This window comes from Trachemys scripta, chromosome 3, assembly GCF_013100865.1.
Source record: "Trachemys scripta elegans isolate TJP31775 chromosome 3, CAS_Tse_1.0, whole genome shotgun sequence".
NCBI classification, from domain to species: domain Eukaryota; kingdom Metazoa; phylum Chordata; order Testudines; family Emydidae; genus Trachemys; species Trachemys scripta.
In genome coordinates this window covers 2,054,147-2,074,592 of record NC_048300.1, presented here as the reverse complement: position 1 = coordinate 2,074,592, position 20,446 = coordinate 2,054,147, and the positions used below count along the sequence as shown (strand labels likewise).

The window sequence follows — 20,446 nt, the reverse complement described above, 5'->3', positions numbered from 1 at the left end:
TGAGGGACGGGAATCAAACGCAGGGTCAGCTCTTCAGCTGGCATAACTGGATTTCCAGTCACAAAGGATCTGAGCCATAAACATTCAGAAAGCCTGTTAACCTCAAAAGCATTTTACACAGCGGAGCACTGATTTTCTACCTTGTGCCGCTAACATTTCATTCTGTGATTCTTTAGCACTTTCCGCTTCTTCATCTGATTTAAGGCTCTGCAGAAACAATGTGAGAACAGGATTAAGTATCATAGAGAAATTCTGGTGGGTGGAAAAATGGTTTGTGATTTAGGGTAAGTGAAAAGGGCTGACATGAGTCATCAGAGACTGTTAACCTTTTAAAAGCCCTGTTATCAAATACAAAGTGATCGTTTATCTATTATTTTTAGCTGTACATTTAATATGCAAAACCTTGATTAGAATTTATCTGTAACATCATAACTCCACAACCCTACACATTCACCAATGAAAGACCAGGTTATTAACTCACTGTTTTGCATTACTTATCTTGCATTAAGGGATGTTACACTGACCAGTTCTACAACCTCTGGACAAGATTATCAAGAGCAACTAGTAATTATGGGACCCTCAATTATTGGGTGCCCATTTCAAGAGACATTAAAGACATGTATGATTTTCAGAAGGGCTGAGCGGCAACTCTCTGAAGAGCCAGCCCTATTTTATCTGTCTTCCCTAGGTGCTTATATGGCCCCCGTCACTATAGCATCCAGCCTTTAATGTGTTTATCCGCATCACCCTGGGCAGGGCGACAATCCCCCTTGTACTGCTGGGAACTGAGGCACAGAGAGGCTAAGTGACTGGCCCAAGGTCACACCAGGAGTCTGCAACAGAGATGGGAATTTAACCTGGGTCTCCCAAGTCCCAGCAGCACCTAACCACTGGGCAACACTTCGTCTGTTATGTTAACGCCTTGAGAGGGGTTCAGAAATGACTGGTCACTTGCTTCCCATGGGGGTAAGACCAAGGGGAACACACAGGGGCACTTTAAAAGAAAGTAGCGTTCGACGAATGCTCTTTGTAAAGCCTTCAATCATTTTTTCCCTACACACCAGCCAGTCTCTGCTGATCAATTTTTTTATGTAAAAAAAAAAAAGACAGTTAAGGCAGATGTAACGGTGGGACGTGAAGAATGCAACAGCAAAGAACAAAACCGTTCTTCTAAAAGAAAATCAGACACCAGAGCAAAACAACGAAGCGAAGGGCCCTGAGTCTGCCCCCAGCAGGGCTCGGGGGGGGGGGGGGCGCTGTGTGTAGGGATCCACCCATGCAGGCCAGCCTGCAGGACTGGGGCCAAGCCATGGAGCTGCATTTTTGGACCACCAGGGGAGCTCGGCCATGGGGGAGGGTAACATTTGTTTTCTCTCAAAATAGTTTTCTGTCTAAGGATGAGTTTGTTCCTGTTCTCCTTGCCCTGTATTTTTATTTTGAGAGACAGCAGTCTCAGAAAGCAGCATGCAGAAGCAGCATGATATAAGCAATCTACATTTCTTTTCTTAGATTCTGTTAATATTTTCTTTAACAATAATGCATCCAGTTGACTCATCAGCTGTTTTTCATTAACCAGAGCTCTCCCTGGAGACAGCACAAGCAATGACAACCTGCATTCTCAACCCCAGGCTGATCCTCCTGTCCCACAAAGAGGGGCAAAGCTCCTGCGCATTAAATGGGTTTTGAAGCATGACGTTGAGATCAGGTCCTAGGTGCAATAGTTTAACTTACTTAGAACCCCTGTTAATAGCTCTTACAGGGCGACCTGCTCTGACTTTAATCGTTATTTGTATCACAGAAGCACATTTAGGGCACCACTGCAGTAGGTAGGTAGCAAGAGACAGCCTCTGCCCAACCAGCTGACACCTACAGGGACAGGACCGGGCCGGGAGGGAAAAGGGAGGCCCCCCGAGAGTGGAAGTGACCTGTTCCCCCAGTGCCAGGAGTAGCACTCGGGCCTCCCGAGCCCCACTACGGTGCCCAGTAACTTCTCTGGACATGGGGTCGGGCGCAGCGAGGCAGCCAAGTTGGAACGTCCCTGACCTTTGTCCATTCCATTTCCAGCTGGGGACATTTCATTGATCGGGTAAATGTTTTTCCAATAAATTTTATTTTCTTCTGTTTAATTCACCGTATGAAGGGGGAATCTCTTCCCACAGGGGTAACTGGAGCGGTAAGGTATTGCGGTCTGGCTGCCGGCTCTGGATGGCAGGGACTCTACGCAGACTCTGCCATGCAAAATAGGCCCCCAGACTGCCATGCCAATGTCCCAATGGCACCTGTATCAACTCTGCCTGGTCCCTGTGCAGCATTCTTTCTATGACCCACTCTAGCAGAGGCTTTGTAACCCATGCTAACCCAATGCAGATCGACAGTCCTCAAGGATTGCCACAGGCAACCCATCAGAACAGGTGAGACCATCGTGAATGCGGCCTTTTGTTTAAACATTATTTGCAATCAAGCAAGAAGGCTGAGTTAAATCTGGCCAGCCTGCTCCAAGGAGCGGGGGAATGAGTCATTCCTACCTCCACACTCTCCAAAGATGCCGAGCGTCTCAGCTGACTTTTCGCACTGGCTTTAACTTGCTGATCTTGTAAATACTTGGTGGTTTCCACCTCGGTTTCTTGCAACTCTGGCTTCGTCCAGCGGCCATACCACTTAGCCCCATTCACATACTTGGGCTTGACATCATCTGGGACAGCTAAGAGGGGAAAAAAAATCAGTCTCGGTCTGGGACACACAGACGGCTAGACAAATTCCCTTTCAAACTCTGCTGCTTATATAAAACAAAAAAAGACCTTGTAGCTCAGACGGAGAATACAGACAGCTCTGGCCACAGTAACTTTCGCTGCAGAACTACAGCATTTCTCCCTTGCTTTCTCTAGAGGCCAAATAGCTTTCTATTCGGACACACAAATCACCGACACAGAGAGAACGGCCAGTCTGAAGAGTGACTCATTCTGCCCTTTCCCCCATTAGGAGTCGTACGCGTACCAAGTAACGAGAAATCGTTTCCCTTTTCAGCTGTTATTTAAGCAGCAATGAGCTTTGAGTAATGGTGTCCCTGATCACATCATCATGGGCAGGGACCAAACCTGGGACCTCAGGACCTTAAAGCAGGCGTCTATTGCCCGAGCCAAAGGCCCACATATTAGCATGTAAGCAGGTAGCAGACTCAAACCTCTGTACGTAGTGTAACCAGAGGCAGATAAAGTGTAAGGTACGCAAGATAAATTGTAGCAGCTGATATTTGCTGGACTCAGCTGTGCTTGTGTGCTCCAGTATTCTAGCTTTCTGGGTCCTCACATAGCCCTTACCACCGCAGCGCCTAAAAAGCTTCACAATGATTTTTATTCGGACAGCACCCGGCGAGGTAGGGAAGGACAGTCCCCACCTGTCAGAGGGGGAAGTGAGGCACAGGGTAGATTAAGCGACTGGCCCAAGGTGATGCAGGAAGTTTGGGGCAGAGCTGGGAACTGAAGCCTGTCTCCCCAGTTCTGTGCTCTACCCCCACGGCCATTCTCCCGGCCCTATTACAAGAGTATTCCAGTGTTTGAAGGATCAAGTGATCCAGAGATTCCCAGGCCCGAAGGGACCAATGTGACCATCTAGTCTGACCTCCTGTCTGACTAACACAGGCCAGACAACTGTCCCCAGCGATTCCTGCTTCCAGCCCACCGCTTCTAGACGTAACCTTTCCCCCCATTCTAAACCATCCTAGCTCTAATGCGCTGGTGGGGAGAGTGCCAAAGCTCACGTCCTGCTGTGCTCCACCAGTCTCACACACCGTGGTCCCGTTGCCCGTTTTACTAGTGTGTGGCAACGTGTGCGTCCAGTCCTGCCTCAACAAGAAAAAATGAGGAACAGCTGGGCATGCTGTGACACGTACAGCCTAAAGCTGTGCATGTTCCGTGACCCTGCTGCATCCCTCGCCATCCCAGAAAGGAAACACCTGGGCAGGTGGCCGGGTACCGACAGAGGCTATTTGTCTGGGAAAGCCCAATACTGAAGTGATGAGTGGGATTTAACAATCCTGAATTAACTCTTTTGTTGCTAGCCCTCACTTTGCTGAAGTTGCCAGGTCACTCCGTGCAAAATTCACACCCCACCCTGCCAGCAAGTGTAACAATTAGAAAACTGTCCATCGTAGGTACTGATCTGGCCCCATTGCCTCAGTCTTGGGCACCGGTGCAACCCCTACTAGGCTGCTGTGTCCAGTTGTGGCATCCATAATTCAAGGAAGATGCTGATAAATTGGAGCAGGTTCAGAGGAGAGCCACGATAACCATTATAAGGCATGTTTTCCAATCTTTTAGTGAAAGACTCAAGCAGCTCAGTCTACTTGGCTTATCAAAGACAGAAGGAAGGGGTGACATGATCATTCAGTGCCTACCCGGGGAACAGAAATTGAATAATAAAAGGGATATTCAGGCTAGAAGACAAAGGTCTAACAAGCGCCACCAGCTAGAAACTGGAGCTAGACAAATCCAGACTAGAAATAAGGTACAGAAGGTCAGACTAGATGATCACAGTGATCCCTTAAGATCTAGGAAGGACCTATTGTGGTATCTGAGCACCTCGCAGTGTTTAATGATTTATCCTCAGCACCCTGGGGAGGTAGGGCAGTGCTGTGATTCCCATCTTACAGACAGGAAACTGAGGCACAGAGAGACTGCATGACCTGCCCAAGCTCACACGGGAAGTCCGTGCCAGAGCAGGGAATCAAACCCACGATTCTCTCGTTCCAGGCCAGAGCCCTAACCACTGGACCATCCTTCCTCTCCATCTTGGCAATTCGTCGATGCACCAGCAGTTAAGGCCTTCAACTGGCAGCAGAAGCAGAGGAAAAAACCAAATGACCAGCTGCAAAGTCTCCCAGCACCTGGTTCCAAGTAGCTGCTCTCCTCGTCGGAAATGCCCAGGTCAATGTTGGAGGACAGCACTGCCACGAACCCTTCTTTAAACTCTTCAAAGTTAACCTAGTGGAAACAGGAAAAGAGGCTGAATACGCACATCGGGCCTCCCGTCCGACACCTGGGGCGGTCGCTAGTATTCAGTTCAGCCTCACAAGCCTTGTTTCATGCTTCTGCTGGGAGCCTGCAACGTGCAGAAGCAACGCGCTGTCCTCCTCCGTTGCTCAGAGATAACCTGGGGGGTTTGCCTCAGCTATTGCAGCGTCTGATAGGAGACGTTGGGTGGGGACCTGCACTGTCTGGGACCTGCAGCCTGGGTCCCACTGGCTGCCTCTGCCTTGGGCATCAGTTACCAGGCTACTGGGACTCAGTGTGATGCATGATAACTCGCTCTTTTTCTCGGGGGCCACATCTACACTAAGGAAAAATGGGGTGTTTTAAAACACATGCTAGTGAACAGGAGTTAACACCTAATGCAGACAAGGCAGAGGGCAGTTTTAACATGTGTTAGCTGCTCACAGTAAACCCTGGGGGAGTCAAGGGTTTATCCTGGACAGGCATCTTGCTAGAATTAGCACCGGATGTGTCTACACTAGGGTATTAACACGCTGGCTAGCACCTTTTCCCTAATGAAGCCAACACCAAAGGAAAACTACAATGCTACATATATAGACAACAGGGTCTGCTCCTGACTGAGCCTCGGCGGCATTACCACAATATACGTAGCAGTATATAATACATACAACTAAATATTGACTGAAGCTAAAGAGTACATAAGCAGAGCCTGGTGTTTTCTGTGGAACCTGCTGACAATTCACCCTCTACTGCCTGTTGTACTCCAGATTCGTAGCTTTCATTCCTTGAGGCTGAGAACGAAACATTCCCAACGTGAATTACTGCTAGACCAGCTCAGAAGCAAATAGCTTGAAATAGTAGTTCTGAGAAGCATTCACTGACCCGTCTATCTAAAGGGAACGTTACCGCGGATGTTCTACGCTGATTATTTAAAAGGTAAATAGAGCTCACTATTTCAAGTCTGGTCATTTTAGTAGAAGCATGTAGGTAGCGTACTTTTATCGCTGTTAGATGCAGTAACAAATACGGGCACATCTAGTTGCTGGGACACAGAACTAGCTGTTCAGCTCTTTCCCCTCAGTCCAATCCCCACAAACATGTCAGGTCCCCTCCATCCTTGCAGTTTTTTAAAATGCATTTTGTTTGCATCAGAGCATCCCCATGTTCCCAGAGATCTCACGCTAGCAAACCAACCATGGTCAAACATGCATGCAATTAAAGTAAAACAGAAGACAGTCGTTGACATACTTGGAGAGAGAGAGAGAAAGTGGGAGAGAGGGAAACTAAATTCATAGAATCATAGAAATGGGGGGCTGGAAGGGACCTCAAGAAACCATCAAGTCCAGCCCCCTGCACAGAGGCAGGGCCAAGTAAACCTAGACCCTCCCTGGCAAAGATTTGTCCAACTGGTTCTTAAAAACATCCAGTGATGGGGATTCCACAACCTCCCTTGGAAGCCTGTTCCAGAGCATAACTGCCCCGAGTTTTTCCTGGTAGCTAATCTAAACCTTCCCAGTTTCCTGTCCTGGGATGCTGCAGATTAAGCCCATTACTTCTTGTCCTATCTTTAGCAGACAGGGAGAACAACTGATCACCATCTGCTGTATAACAGCCCTTAACATCTTTGAAGACTGGTATCAGGTCCCCCCTCAGTCCGCTTTTCTCAAAACTAAACGTGCCCAGTTTTTTTAACCTTTCCTCATAGCTCAAGTTTTTTAAACCTTTGATCATTTTTGTTTCTCTCCTCTGGACTCTCTCCAATTTATCCACCTCCTTCCTGCAATTGTGCCTTTAATATTGTCTCTGAGAAACTGCCCCCAATCCTGAACTCCTTTATCCCTTAGATTTTCTTCCCAGGGGACCTTACCTACCACTTCTCTGATTTTGTGAAGTCGGCTTTTTTGAAGTCCATTGTCCTTATTCTACTGCTCTCACGCCTTCCTTTCCTCAGAATCATGAAATATATCATTTTATGATCACTTCCATTCTAATTAAATAATAATCAGTCTATAGCAATGTCTTTTCTGCTGATAAAAGCAGAAATTGCATTCGTTTCCTTGAACCGAACAGGGAGCAAATGAATGTAACCAAAAGTTTTGCAATGGTTTAAAAAAAAAAACCCAAAGCCATATGTGATATCATTGTTTAGCTATCTTTCCTCTCACAGTCCTCGCGGCAGGCAAATCAAGTCAGCGGCTTTGGAATGTTACTTTTCAGAAGCTGAGATAATTAGCCAATCAGAAGTTAATAATTTTGTTTACAATGATTTGGGGATATCTATAAAAAGGGGAAACACCAACAATCACCCAACAACTGTGGGAAAGTTCAGAAGCGCAGATTTTGTTACAGACTCCAAAAACTTACTCCAAACCTATCAAAAGGTTCACAAGCCTGGGGCCTATTTAAAATAGCACCAGACTGATTTATGGTTCTGCGCTGAAACCATGAAAGGTGTAGTTCATCTGAGCGTTAGGTTTGTTTGAACTCAAGAGTGAAACTCAGGGGACGCAAACTCATGTAAACCAACACTGAAAGCCAGTTTGTGCAATCTCCTGCAAGAAGAAAACCCTGGGGCAAAATCGTGACCCCACTGAAATTGCTGGAAGCTGTAGCATGGACCTCAAACAGGTCAGGCTACTGCCCCGAGTTCTGCACAGCTGTAGCTGGGCCCCACACAATCGGACTCTCCTTTTAACCTGTAACGGAAAAGCTGCTCTAACCTAGCACCACCAGCACTCAGAAAACCATGTGGTGTGTGTCTGTCTGTCCATCCATCACGTACAAATTGGGGGTGCTGATGCCACAGTTAAAACTGCATCTGAAACGTCCTGAGAATAGGGATAGAAATTACTAGTTTTCTTTCTGGGGAGGTGGCCTTTCACTGTGAAACGACACAGCGTCACAGCTTATTTGCCCTAGGCAGAATTGCTTGTCTATGCAGTTTTGGTTTTCACCCATTTTTTATAGGAAGGGTTTCAAATCGGTTTCTTGTTGAGCTGGGTCTGTGGCAGCTTCATCATTTTTTGTCCGCTTGTCTCTTTTGAAAAGCAGGGCTTCTAACAAAAACTGGATGAGGGATTCGTTTGGAGGAGATCTTCACTTTTGTTAAATAAACACTAGGTAATGTCCCTTCATTTCATTCATCAGGCCTGAAAAGGAGTATGTCAGCAGAGCAGACACACAAAATCTTTGCCTCAGGATAAAGTCTTCTCTGTCAGCAGCTCAGACCCACGCCCCCCTCACAAACAGCCCCCCACTCCCCACTTCCTTGGACCAGCCCTCCTCCTCTGCTTAAAAAAATTGAAAACCAAGGAAATTTAGGCAGAAAAAACTTTGTTGTGAAGCAGCCGAGCTGGCCCTCCCCCTCCCGCCAGCCCACACACCATACTTGACACAAGGCTACAGAAGCAAGGAAATGAGACGTTAGGCCACCGAACAGTGCGTAACCCCGGCTCCTCGTCCCGCCATCACAGCCCTCACCACACTGACGGTTCTGCCTCCGGGCCAAGGGAACAGCTCCCAGGGGCGCTGCTCTCCATCCTGCCTGCAGAGCCCTCACTACCATAGTGCTTGCAGAGCAGGAAGAAGAGCTCTGGCTGGAGACCTGCTTTACAGAAGCAAACCTAGCATCAGGAGAGGGTTGTTCATTAAAGTCAGCACCCACCAGACACGAGGTGTTTCCCGCCATTCGAGGACAGACAGCCCATGGGCCCGAGGCACTCACGCCAAGGAGGGACAGGTTGGGGGAAGGGCAACAGGGATTTCTTTTACATAAACCTGCTAGATTTGCTGTAGGCAGCATGGCAGAAGCAGGGCTTTAACAGGGACTTAAATGCACCCAGCGTAGGGCCCCCTCCACACCACCAACACAGGAGGAAATCAGGACATCGCTTCAAAGCCATGTGAAGTGGGGACAGCAAGGAGGGAGAGGAGGACAGACAGATTTGGGGGAGGTGGAAGGGAGGAGAGAAGACACAAACAGCAAGAGAGACAGACGGACAGACAAAACATACGGGCAAAGGTCAACTCTGCCAGACCCGTGTGCCAGTCAGTCCCGAGGAAGGAGGGTTTGTCCCAGCAACAGGCAGGAGCTGGCTCCAAGAGCCTGAATCACCTCACGTGGAGGCAGAAAACAGGGCAAAGTGACACACACAGGACGGCCTCATTTCTTGCATTAAGTAGCTCCTAAACTGCACCCCTTTTCTAGTGTCTCTCAGGGACGGCCCGCCCGGCTATGCCCCAGAGGTTCAAAGCCTCCAGCACACATATATCACCCTGGCGCCTCCGCTCCCGCATCTCACTACACCCTGAGCACAGGCGTAGGTGGAAGGAATGTATAACTGCTGGGAGGAAAGCCAGAGGCCTGGAATGCACCGAGCTTTTCCCTGCCAGCTTGCTGTGGAAGCCAGACTTCTGACTCCTGTTTTCCCCTCAGTGAAACCCCAGCGTCTCTGCACACGATTGCAGGGGAGTGTGACTGACTGCTGGATGGGCATCTGCTGCCATTCATAAACTGACTGGACCCTTTAGTCTAATGATGCTTTTGTCAGCATGAAAAACAGCATTTTAATCACAAGAAAACACTGGGAGAAGTGGATGGGTGGGGACAAGAGGGGGAGCACATTCCACCTACCCCAATATAAAGCAATCTGCTCTTTTTTCTTCTCCCTCCCTCTCCTCACAAGAGCTCCAACAATTGCAATTCTTTAGCTGAGTTAACACGATGCTCTAGAGAGGGCCCGATCCAAAGCCCACCAGAGGCAATAAAGAACGTCCATCGACATCAACAGGCCCAGAGGGACTGTCCCAGATCCACTGGGAACCAGTGGCTTCGATTCTAAAGAGATTAGAGTTACAGTATTCTGCGATCCTCTCCTCGTCCCAAGCCAGACAGTCCTGAAGGAGAACATGGCTGGGGGCAGGGAGCAGAGGCCTCGTTTGCACTGATGGCACTGGTTTAGTTAAATTGCTGCAGTCCCGGGTGGACACCCATTTCAGTTTGAGGGGCTAATTTTGTTTGAGCTTAACCGGCTCATGATCGAGTCTTAATTGACTCAACCAGGTTTGTCCTGATTTAGGAGTCCTTCCACGCAGCCCTTTGTACTGGGTTAGATACATTGATGGTAAGACTCCATTTTAAGGCCTCATCTGCACTGCAAAGTTTTACCAGCAGAAGTATGTCGGCTAGGAACGTGGGGACCACCCCCTGCCCCAGCCAACAGAGCTATGACAGCAAAACCCCCAGTGTAACCACAACTAGAGCAACAGACAAGCATGTCTGTCGCATAGGTAACATCCTTCGGGGAGATGGGTAGCTATGTGGGGAGAACTCCTCCTGTGGGCTTATGCTGCATTTCCCCTGGAGGGGGTTCTGCCAGCAGAGCTATGTAGCCTAGGGGCTGTAGAGTAGACAAGCCCTTAGTTAAACTAGTATAACTATGTGTGGACAAGCCTCAGTACTCCTCCCACTAGCACCGCCCCAACAGGGCCAGCTAGAAGGGCAGCAGTGGAACTGAACGGGTGTGAGCTCGAACAGCAGGGGGGTTACGTGCAGGAGCAGCTGGGTCATGGATGCTATGTGCAGCAGGGCAGGAGACGCAAGTCATCTTTCCCCCATCTCGTCTCTCACTGTGCCCAGTGCTGGGGGCTACAGAGGAAGGTGTACGAACCCCACCGTAGGCACAGCAGGAGTCTCTGGAGCTGCCAACGCCCCTGTCCCCCCCATGCAGCCAAGCACCATGGCACAGGTGAGCAGTCAGGAAAGGAACTTCTCTCATTAAGACAATCCGTTGTCGGGTTAAAGGTGTCCGCACTTTTGCCCGGGTCCCACAAAAACAGACGTTAACGTTTCTAAAACCAGAAGAGTTGGGACAAAGCCATTAAATAATACAGGGCCCAACCCAGCCCAAGTGCTTTCCAACAGCATGTGATCTACACAGTCAACCCACCCGCACAGCTCTGCTATTCATAGCCAACAAGCTTTTCATGCCGCCTCTTTTAAGTCAGTTTGCTGCACTTCCCCTACGGCCCCCCGCCAGCAGTTATACGGTCCCAGGGCCAGAGCCCGAACTCGTGTCTGTCAGTGTGTAGTTCGGCTAAAGTCAACGGAACCCGCACAGATTCCCGCCAGCTGGGATTCCGGCATTTAGGGACAGACAGACCGGTACTAATCTGTGGTATTTAAGAACTTTCTGAGTTTCATTTATTTATTTTCACATTCTCTTTGAAAGAAATTAACCTTTGCACAGCGGAGCGTGTAACCGCAATCAGGTCGCATACAGCTACTCACTCTGGCAAAGTGGTTGCGTCCCAGGAGAGTTTGCAGAAGTACCGGCAGCTGCCTCTCCAGATGGAGCTTGCGGCACAGCTCCGTCAGCTCCTCTTTGTCCAGATACCCAGTGCCCGTGGTATCGCAGCTGTTATAAACATCCTTGAGCTGGGACACGTACTTGTTCTCCGCTTCCTCGCCCATCCCACAGCATACTGCAGCCAACCTGATGGGAGTCAGCAAGGGGAGCAGAATGAGCAAGCCTTGCAAATGTAAGGCATTAAAACGAAAGGCTTTTATCCCCTCCTGCTACCCATCTGGCCCCACAGAACCAGCCACCCCAAAGCAACAGTCTGCCCTAGAAAACCTTGGAGATTCATCACAGCAAGAAACACTCGACTGTTTCCAGATGACAGCAACCCAGATTCTCCACCAGAAACCTCGCAGCTGCTAACACGGAGGAGAAGAAACCACTTTACCTCCACAACAGCCATGCACAGGACTTGAAATACTCGGAACACCACAACAATGGGATCGAAACTTTCCCTTCCCCTGCACCACCCTCACAGCACTGCGATGAAATGCCTGGGACAGGAGATCGCAGCGCTGGTGCCCTCAGATCTCCTGTCCCAGACATTTCATCCACAGACTATAGTGACCTCTGTTGGTGAGACAGGGAAGGGGAAAGTCTGGTCCCATTGTCCCGCTGTTCACAGACAGCAAAGCCCCAGAATAATCAAGGCCCCATGTACTCAGCAGCACGTTGGACTTTGCAGCCAGAAGAGCCACAGGCACAGAGAAGCAAGACAGCATCCTATGAGTCCCCACCCTCGCGTGCTGCCATGCAGGAGACCCAAGACAGTGAAAACGTGTAACACGTGTTGCCCAGACCCGCAAGGTCCCAGTGCCCCCTAGGGCAGCAGTCACCACTGACCAACTCGCAGAGCATTCCTGGTGACCGCCCGGTGAGAGGAGGGGTAGTGCCACACAGCCCATCTTCTAGTCAGAGGAGAGGCACTGCGATGGTGTGACAGTGGCCACAGCTGATTCAGGAGGGAAATCAGATGAAATGGCAGCCACACAACAGGACAGGGACCAGAGAGGTTCTAGGATCCCCACTGAGACTGGCCGTTAGGCTGAGGCCGGGCAGGACAGCAAGGGAAAGCAGCGCTTTGATGCCAGCCAAAGGGTCAAGCACAAAACCACGGCAGGAACCAAAACCATGAAGGGCTCTATGGACCACAACGGACACCTTGAATTGTGTCCCGATAGCGAGTCTCTGTTTAAATGCTCCCTTGCTGAAACACCCTGCAGCCGGAAGGCACCTCATTCCGCACCACTGGAGCGGTCACAGCGCTCTCTGTGCATAGCTTCGAGAAACAGCTTGCTCTCTTCCCTTACCTAGGCCTTGTCCGCACTAGAAATTGTGCCGCTTTAAGCAAGCCAGTAGAGTTGCAGCTATACAACCCCCTACCACAGACCAAGTGATTCTAGTACAAAGATACATACAACTGCATACGGCCATTCTCCTTCCTGTGCGAGGACAAGCTATACGCGTATAAGGCACCTTCACACCAGTAAAACTTCACCCACGCTATGGCATTTACCGGCATAACTATCCTGGTAAAGAAGAGAAAGAGGCAGACCCCTAACTCAAACACTTCTGCCAGTAAAACTTAAGCGCAGATCAGCTTGTATCGGCTCAGCATTGTAAAGAGCAAATAGAAGCAAAACCTTACCGCGGTTCAAATGACGCCAAACACATTCTTCTTCAGAAGTCTGCATTTCTGAAATGAAATAACCGAAGGAAGGAAGCAAACTACAGAGCTCTCCGGTTATCTACCAAATGAACCAGAGCCATAGGGAAGGGTCTCCAAAGCTCAAACCTCAAAGAGGAGTCTCCATTTGTCTTCTCTTCCTTTCTCTCTAGTGGATTAAGCACTGGACTGGGACTCGGCAGATGTGGTTTCAATTCCCACCCCTACCACCAACTCTCTGCATCACTTTGGGCAAGTCACTTCACATCTCTATTCCTGCGTCCCCCATCTGCAAAAGGGGAGAGAATGCTCCCTCTCGCCCCACCCCATGCCTGTCTTGTCTATTTAGACTGTAATCTCTTTGGGGCAGAGACTGTCTCTTGCTAGGTCTACGTACAGCACCTAGCGCAGTGCGCTTCTAGGTGCTACCATATAACAAATCATCAACAACAATACTGCATGATTTAAACAGAGGGTTGTTAGCATAGCTTCCCCTCCCTCCCTCCCTCCTTCCCCATGTGCCCATTTTAAAAAAAAGACAAGGTTTAGAAATGATCATATCAACCCACATCTCAGTTAATATAAAAGCCACGTAATCTAGTGCCTAAAGGACACACACATTCTAACGTGCCCCAGAGGTACCACAGAAAACGTTCCCCACCCCCACATTCCTTAAGGGTCATCTGGAGAGAAACATCACTGGCGTGTGGAGACTTGGGGATGAAAATTGTAGGGTGGTTTTTAGCTTGTAGGGTGGGTTCAAATAGATTTACTATGACCGGGAATAAACCAAACAAACAGACTCCCCCTACACACTCACACACACGGCATATCAACACAAGCCCCTCCCTGTCTGACCTGCACTCCGAATAGAAGGGCTCACCCACAGTGGCAAGCCCTGACCATGGGAGGACATGTGCTGACCTTCCTGATTTGTGTTGCTTTAGGTGCAGGGAGCCAGCCTGACCGGCTAGAACATGTCACATAACAGAGCGAGAGGCGGGTAACTTGCAGAAACCCAGAGCCCCCTATTTAACAACTAGAAATACAGGCTCTCTTGCACGTGGGTCTGCCGGACAACAAGCTGCTTGGAGCAGTTTGAGAACTGGAAAGACAAAACTTCTTTCTACAGTGCAAGGAAACAGGTTTCTTTTCTGCCTTCCTGACCGTAGAGAACATGCCTTAGGAGCCACGCAGCGACTCCGAATACCAACCACTTCTTTTTCTAAAAACCTTCCCGCTACGCACACCTTAACTTACCTAGCCTTATCCCAGACTTGGTCTAGCCCTGGGTGAAGGGGGGGGATGTTATGATTAAGGGCAGGCCTGCACTCCGAGCTAGGGATGCAATTCCCAGCGCCAGGAGACATTCCCCAAGACTATGACATCCCCCCTACCTATAGGCTCAGTGCAGTAGCTGGCACACTGCAGCCAAGACTTCTCCCCTCTCCTCCCCCAACACCTGCTCTGGAGCGGAGGAGGTAACAGGCTCAGAATACCCACTTACTCCTGCATTAGGTCCCAGGCGGAGGCAGCCCGCACGCGAGTGCTGATATCTCTTACAGCCGTTTACTGAGGTGAACGAGCATCATCCCCCATTTTACAGGTGAGGAAACTGAGGCACAGTCTGGCCACGTGACTTGCCCAAGGGCACAAAGTCACTGGCGGAACCTAACGTAAGAATCCAAATCTGCTGACATGCTGTCAGGGGCTTTAGCCACTGCCTCTCTTGCTGCTATTCCTAAAGGCACGGGGAAGCAGGGCTCCTGCACGCCAACTCCAGGAGGGGCGTATGGTCTTGTGGGGAGAGTACGGGGCGACTGGCAACTAGGACCCCTCCGTGATTCTAGTCCTGCCTCTGGGAGGGAGGCAGGGCCAACAGGCCGCCTCAGACGATTAGGTTCTGTATGTTCTTCATGGACCCTATTCACCTCTTGGGAATCAAGGGAACGTGGCAGTAAATAGGCGTCTCTGTACTACGCTCGTGTTCCCTCTGGCAGCTCGGAAGCCAACAATGTTGTTCCATCCGTTGACAGGATGTTAAAAAGAATTGGTACCTCCCTGGCTCAGCAGAGCCTACAGCCCTGTCGGTGAGATGCTACAGCAGATGGCATTTTGACTAGGGGAAATACATCATGCCAGTGTAGCAGGAAGGGCAGGGATGCGAGCACAGGAACTCAATGGGGAGGTTTGCCCAAAGCTCTGATCTGACCTAGGGCTTTATCTGGGTTGCTGGTAGATGTCCAGTGTTATTGTAGCCCCAGGGCAGCCTCTGAAGATTTCCCCTGAATTAAAGCAGGCTCAGCCAAAGCCTAGCTTGGGGGGCACAGGCAGCTATTCATTTTCGTAAGGTAGCCCTGGCCCAGTATTCAGCACAAGAGAAATCGTCACCCGCGGCCCCCTGCACAACAGCCGCTCCAGTGTTCTGGGGCACTCAAGCGGGCAGCCACCTGCTGCTACGCACTACCATTGTTGCTGCTGCAGGTTAACAGGCTCCGAGGCAAGAGGCAGGCCCAACGCCGAGTGAAAATAACAGCGCACTCTGTATGAAAACTGAAATGGGGGGTAAGGACAACAACGGGAGAGGCAGTAAGGAGCCCGGGCAACACAATGTGTCAGAGAGCAGCATCTGGGGATGACAGCAGCCCAATTTGCGATGGCTGTGAGTCCTCTGTGGCAGGGGGTCTGGATCCTCACCCATCAAAGGGACTGATCCCACAAGGTACTGAGCACTCTGGGGGGGACTTTCCACAGGGATTAAATCACTGAGAGCTCCTGAAAGTCCTATTGTGTGGCCCTGATCCAGCAAAGCATCTCAGCACATGCTGCACTAGCCAGCGTGGCTACTCATGGCCTTGGAGTCCAGCAGGCGCCTACGTGCCTTGCAGGATCAGGGCCAGAGAGCAGAGTGCCTTGCAGGATCACTCCCTACGTGATGATGAAACAGGGACGAGACCACCACAGACTTGCCTGGCAACATATTTTCCTGTTGAGGCTTGTTAGCCATTCTAGATACAGTCGGCATCTTTTTGCTTTGTAGGACAATGGACACCATCCTCACTTCTTCAGATGCCAGAACAAACAATGGAATAGCCTAAATCCACAACCAGGGGCCCTCCCTCCCTAATAACATACTAGAGACAAGCCAGCCACATAACCACAAAAGTCCCAACACTAGCCACAAATCCCCAAGAGCATGGGATAACGGCAGCAGGGTAGGCAGACTCCAGGCAGCCATCAGCATTTTAAGCAGGAGGCCACTTACTGGTGCTCAGAGTAGGTCTAAATGACCCAGCTTCAGTGTTGAGCCTGCATTATAGCTCCTGTCATTGCTCCGAGCAGTAGGAATTCCCAGCAAGAGTTTCCGAACGTAGACAAGGCCCAAGAATATGTGACGTAACGTTGGTGTGATCAAGGAGGGTTCCTGTGCCCGACAAAGATTCAAACCATGCTTTAAAATGGAATGCTCAATATACCATCCATTATATGTTCAACTAAGACCTTGTCTACACACAAACTTTAACTACATCAGTATCCTTATCCCAGAATAATCCCCCAGTGTGGATGCAGCTATAAAGGTCCTTTATACCATTACAGCTATTCCCATCTGGGAAAGGGAACGAGCTCCAATATAAGGCACCTTTATACCCATATAACTGTATCAGTATAAAACACCCCTGACATGGTAATTCCAGTACAAAGTCAGGCCTATGAACTTTCAACGTGAACTCGGCTATGGTTCAAGAAGCCGGTATAAGCGAAACCAAATGCTGCAAAGCACCATCTGATCTGATTAAATGGAGACTTGTGATTTTGGATGCCTCAATTATCCGGTGCCTTTTAAGGGGTCTCAAGTTAGGCACCCAAAAATCACGTTTCACTTACGAAAATTAACCTTTTCTATTGGAGCCGTCGGTTTTCTTTCAGATAAAAGCTTGCAATTGCAGCAAGAAATTTCAAGTTCAGAAACTGCTATTGCAACTGCGATTTCAGCCCTGGCTAAGGAGATCTAACCCACAAACCCACTATTGGTGGAATGTATTTGCAGGAAGTTTCCTAAAACACATTTTTGGGTAAAATATAATCATATACAAAAATCTGTAAAAGTGAAAATAAACAGAGCTGAGAGACAGTCTGTGTACTCCCTCCTCTCGCCGTGAACCACAGCGCTACATGTTTATTCCACAGAGATGGCCACTGGTTTTTAAAGTGGTGGCTTAGGGTGGTAACCAGGCAGTATTACTTTGTATTGTTTTTTAAAAACATAATGGTGTTCATTTCAAATATTTTGGAGCCTCCTATCAACCATCTCCCCATATTCCTGCTCAGTAGCTTTCTCCAAAAATAGGACCCCAATGCAAGCTTAGTGGGTGCTTAGCACTTGTGAAAAACAGCTGTTAGGTTAGGTGCCTATATATGGACTTATGAGCTTAACTTTAAGCACCCTTTTTTTAAATCTTGGTTTAAGATCAATATCTAATCTTTAGCTTAAGTCTATCTATCTCATAGAACTGGAAGGGACCCTGAAAGGTCATCAAGCCCAGCCCTCTGCCTTCACTAGCAGGACCTACGTGGCCCCCTCAAGGATTGAACTCACAACCCTGGGTTTAGTAACAGAGGGGTAGCCCTATTAGTCTGAATCTGTAAAAAACAACAGAGGGTCCTGTGGCACCTTTAAGACTAACAGAAGTATTGGAGCATAAGCTTTCGTGGGTGAATGCCCACTTCATCAGACGCAAGACTTGTCCCTCCCCTTATAAAGTTATAAAACAGTTGACCCCCACCTCTTCAACGCAACTCTCTGCCCCAGCCCTGAGCCCCTCCCACACCTCAAAGCCCTCATCCTCAGCTCTGTTGGGTCACGGGCCTCAACAATTGTCTTCAACTGGGTCACCAGAAATTTTTTTTTGAAAACCACTGCCCTAGATGACCCAGCCACATCATGCTAGGCACTAGACAATCACAACAGAGCTTGTCGCTGTGCCAAAACAATGACAGTCTAAGTATGAAATGACAGACAACAGGCTAATACAAACAGGGAGCACCAGGGCACAGTGAGACAATTACAACAACACAAGGGTTGCACGACACATTGGTGTTGTCCAGGCTGACCCTGTTCCAGGTATAAATCAAGGCCTTTGGTTTCCATTTCTGGTGATTCTGCAATATCTGCTCACATTTAGTACTTTATTCTGCAAGTATCCCCATAGAATCAGATTATTCACAGAGAAAACTATCACTCAATGTGTGTAAGGGTGGCACAATCCAGACCTTAATGAGCTCTAAACTCACACTAAGGAAAAACAGATTTGTCATGGAAATCAGGAAAACTTCCATAGTTCTGCAACTTCAGTCTCATTCAGTTCTTGTTCCTACAGACAAGTAGAGGTGTCCCCCTTTCACATGCTAGTGAGAAGAGGGTAGCCAGACTGCCCAGGATACTCCTCATCAGTTGTGTACATTTATCTGCAAAAAAAGGGCAAACAAACACCCACCACATAAACCAGCACAACCCCTCAGGTCAGAGCCTGCCGTGGGATTAAAAGAAACCAAATGAGCACTGACTGTTTTGGCCCTACCAACCTAGAAATCTCTGGAATTCTCCTGGGATCTCGTTCTTCACATGGACTGGGTTCCAAACAGACACACTCCCTCTCCTCCCACTGAAGTTTTTATACAGAGGCAATAGCAACTATGGAGCTAGAAGTGGGAACAAAGGAGCCAATATTGTGTCAGAGATGAGGCTACAAAGAAATTCAGTGCAAAATAGTCAAAGAGAATGAAGAAAAGGGAAAATTTAAGCTGACAAAACCAAGGCAATGTAGGGTCCCTCTACATTAGTGAAGTGACCAACTGTTAACAAGTGTTGCTGACAGTTAAGCCATTTTTGTTTCTGATTCTCAGGGACCTGCTGCGGATTTCATTTATCAGCAGCAGGTCAGCTTCCTAGTGCACAGAGGCCCAGTGTACCTTGTGTAATGGTGTTGGAACTGGACTATCTCCCCCCCACTCCCTCACCACACACACACTAACCATTTTTGACCCTGTCGAGAGACAGTTCACAAAGGAATCGAACGGACAAGCAATCTCAGCAATAGATTATTTCCTTTCACCATACACATTACAGCTTCGCACTGCAAGGCATGTCCTTGCTTTCTAAGGACCCTTCCATTCAGGCAAGGCATGGGGAAAACCCAGAACGGAGCAGCAACATTCCAGCTTCTGAAGGGAGCGTGAAGCACTGATCAAAGAGTTAACATGAAAACAAGTCAGAGCAACTGTCCTGAACAATGGCCAGGCTTACACATCCTTACAGATGTACAATGTTTCCACAGAGACAGGACTCAAGGACTGCGGGCACAACCCACATTAGGGCTGTTATTATCACAGTGAGAGAATCCACCGCATTCCAAAGACACCAGGGGAGGAAAGTTGGAGGCTTGAACTGCCCTCTCACCAAACTGCACAGAACAGCCCTGACACCACTCACAAAACCACACCACTCTGCCTTCTCCCTTGCCGCTGCTGAAGCAAGCTAACAAAGTCTATTTCCAAAGCCCTGATCCCGCAATGGATCCCCCGGTACCTCCTGGGGTCAGCACAGGACCCCAGCGGGGAAGGGGACTGGAAGAGCAGGGCCTGACATGGTTTGATGGTCACTAGGGAGTGGTGGTGCATCCCAGACAGGAATACGGGGTGTGAGCACGCACATGGATTGCACAAGCAAACCTTCTTTCCCAGTCCCTGGAGCCGCACAGATCGCTCTGGAACCCACCTTAGCTGCGGGGAACCTCGCACCCCTCCATCTCGCTCAGCGGCTGGGGCTGCCGCCCGTCACCGGGGTCTCGGGCACTCCCCGGGCAGAGTTCCCGGCGCTCCGGCGTCTCTCCCCGGCGGAGGGAGGGAGGGAGGCCGGCCGCGGGGGGCGGGGGGTGATTCCCGGGCACAAGCCTTACCGGGGAGGAGCGTTTCCCAGGGGCCCCCTCAGGCCCCCCGGCAGTGACCCCGGAGCGCCCCGGGGTGCGGGGCGGCCCCTCACTGCCGCCTCGGGACCCGGCTCCGGGCCGGCAGGTGCCCGCTGGGGCTGCGGCCGGGGCCGGGGCGGGACGCCGGGCTGAGGAGCTTCTGCTCTGCCCGGCCTCCCGCCTCCCCGTCCCCGGGACTCGCCTCCTCCGGCCCCGGCCCCGGCCCGAGCCCGCGGGGGGTCCCGCTCCCGCTCCCGGCGGCGGCAGGGAAGGGGCGCCCGGGAGGCCCGCGTGGGCCCCGCGCTGCCTGGGGGCGGGAGAGCGGCGCAGCCGGCCCGGCCTTTGTTCTGCCCGGCGCCGCGGCCGGGCCCCGCTGCCAGCACAGCCGGGCGGGAGCTGGGAGCTGCGCCCCGCCGGGGCCTCACAAGGCAGCGCCTGTCCACAGCCGGGAGTGGCGATGCCGGCCCC

General features: G+C 50.1%; 1 protein-coding gene across 5 annotated transcripts in view; it reads right to left on the bottom strand.

Moving 5' to 3' along the window:
- Window positions 1–20,005, bottom strand: part of NINL (ninein like) — a 53,423-nt gene extending 33,418 nt beyond the window's left edge. For 2 of the 5 annotated variants that reach the window (XM_034763921.1, XM_034763922.1), the window contains exons 1-5: window positions 11,736–11,908; window positions 11,278–11,482; window positions 4,883–4,979; window positions 2,526–2,701; window positions 141–207 (exon numbers count right to left, since the gene is read on the bottom strand). In XM_034763921.1, the coding sequence (XP_034619812.1) occupies window positions 141–207; window positions 2,526–2,701; window positions 4,883–4,979; window positions 11,278–11,482; window positions 11,736–11,893 (703 nt within the window). In that variant the 5' untranslated portion in view covers window positions 11,894–11,908. Of the gene's footprint in view, window positions 1–140; window positions 208–2,525; window positions 2,702–4,882; window positions 4,980–11,277; window positions 11,483–11,735; window positions 11,909–12,995; window positions 13,044–19,788; window positions 19,931–19,969 lie in introns of those variants that run through there. The other 3 variants (XM_034763923.1, XM_034763925.1, XM_034763924.1) reach the window with 3 other exon arrangements.
- Window positions 20,006–20,446: the final 441 nt, after the last annotated feature.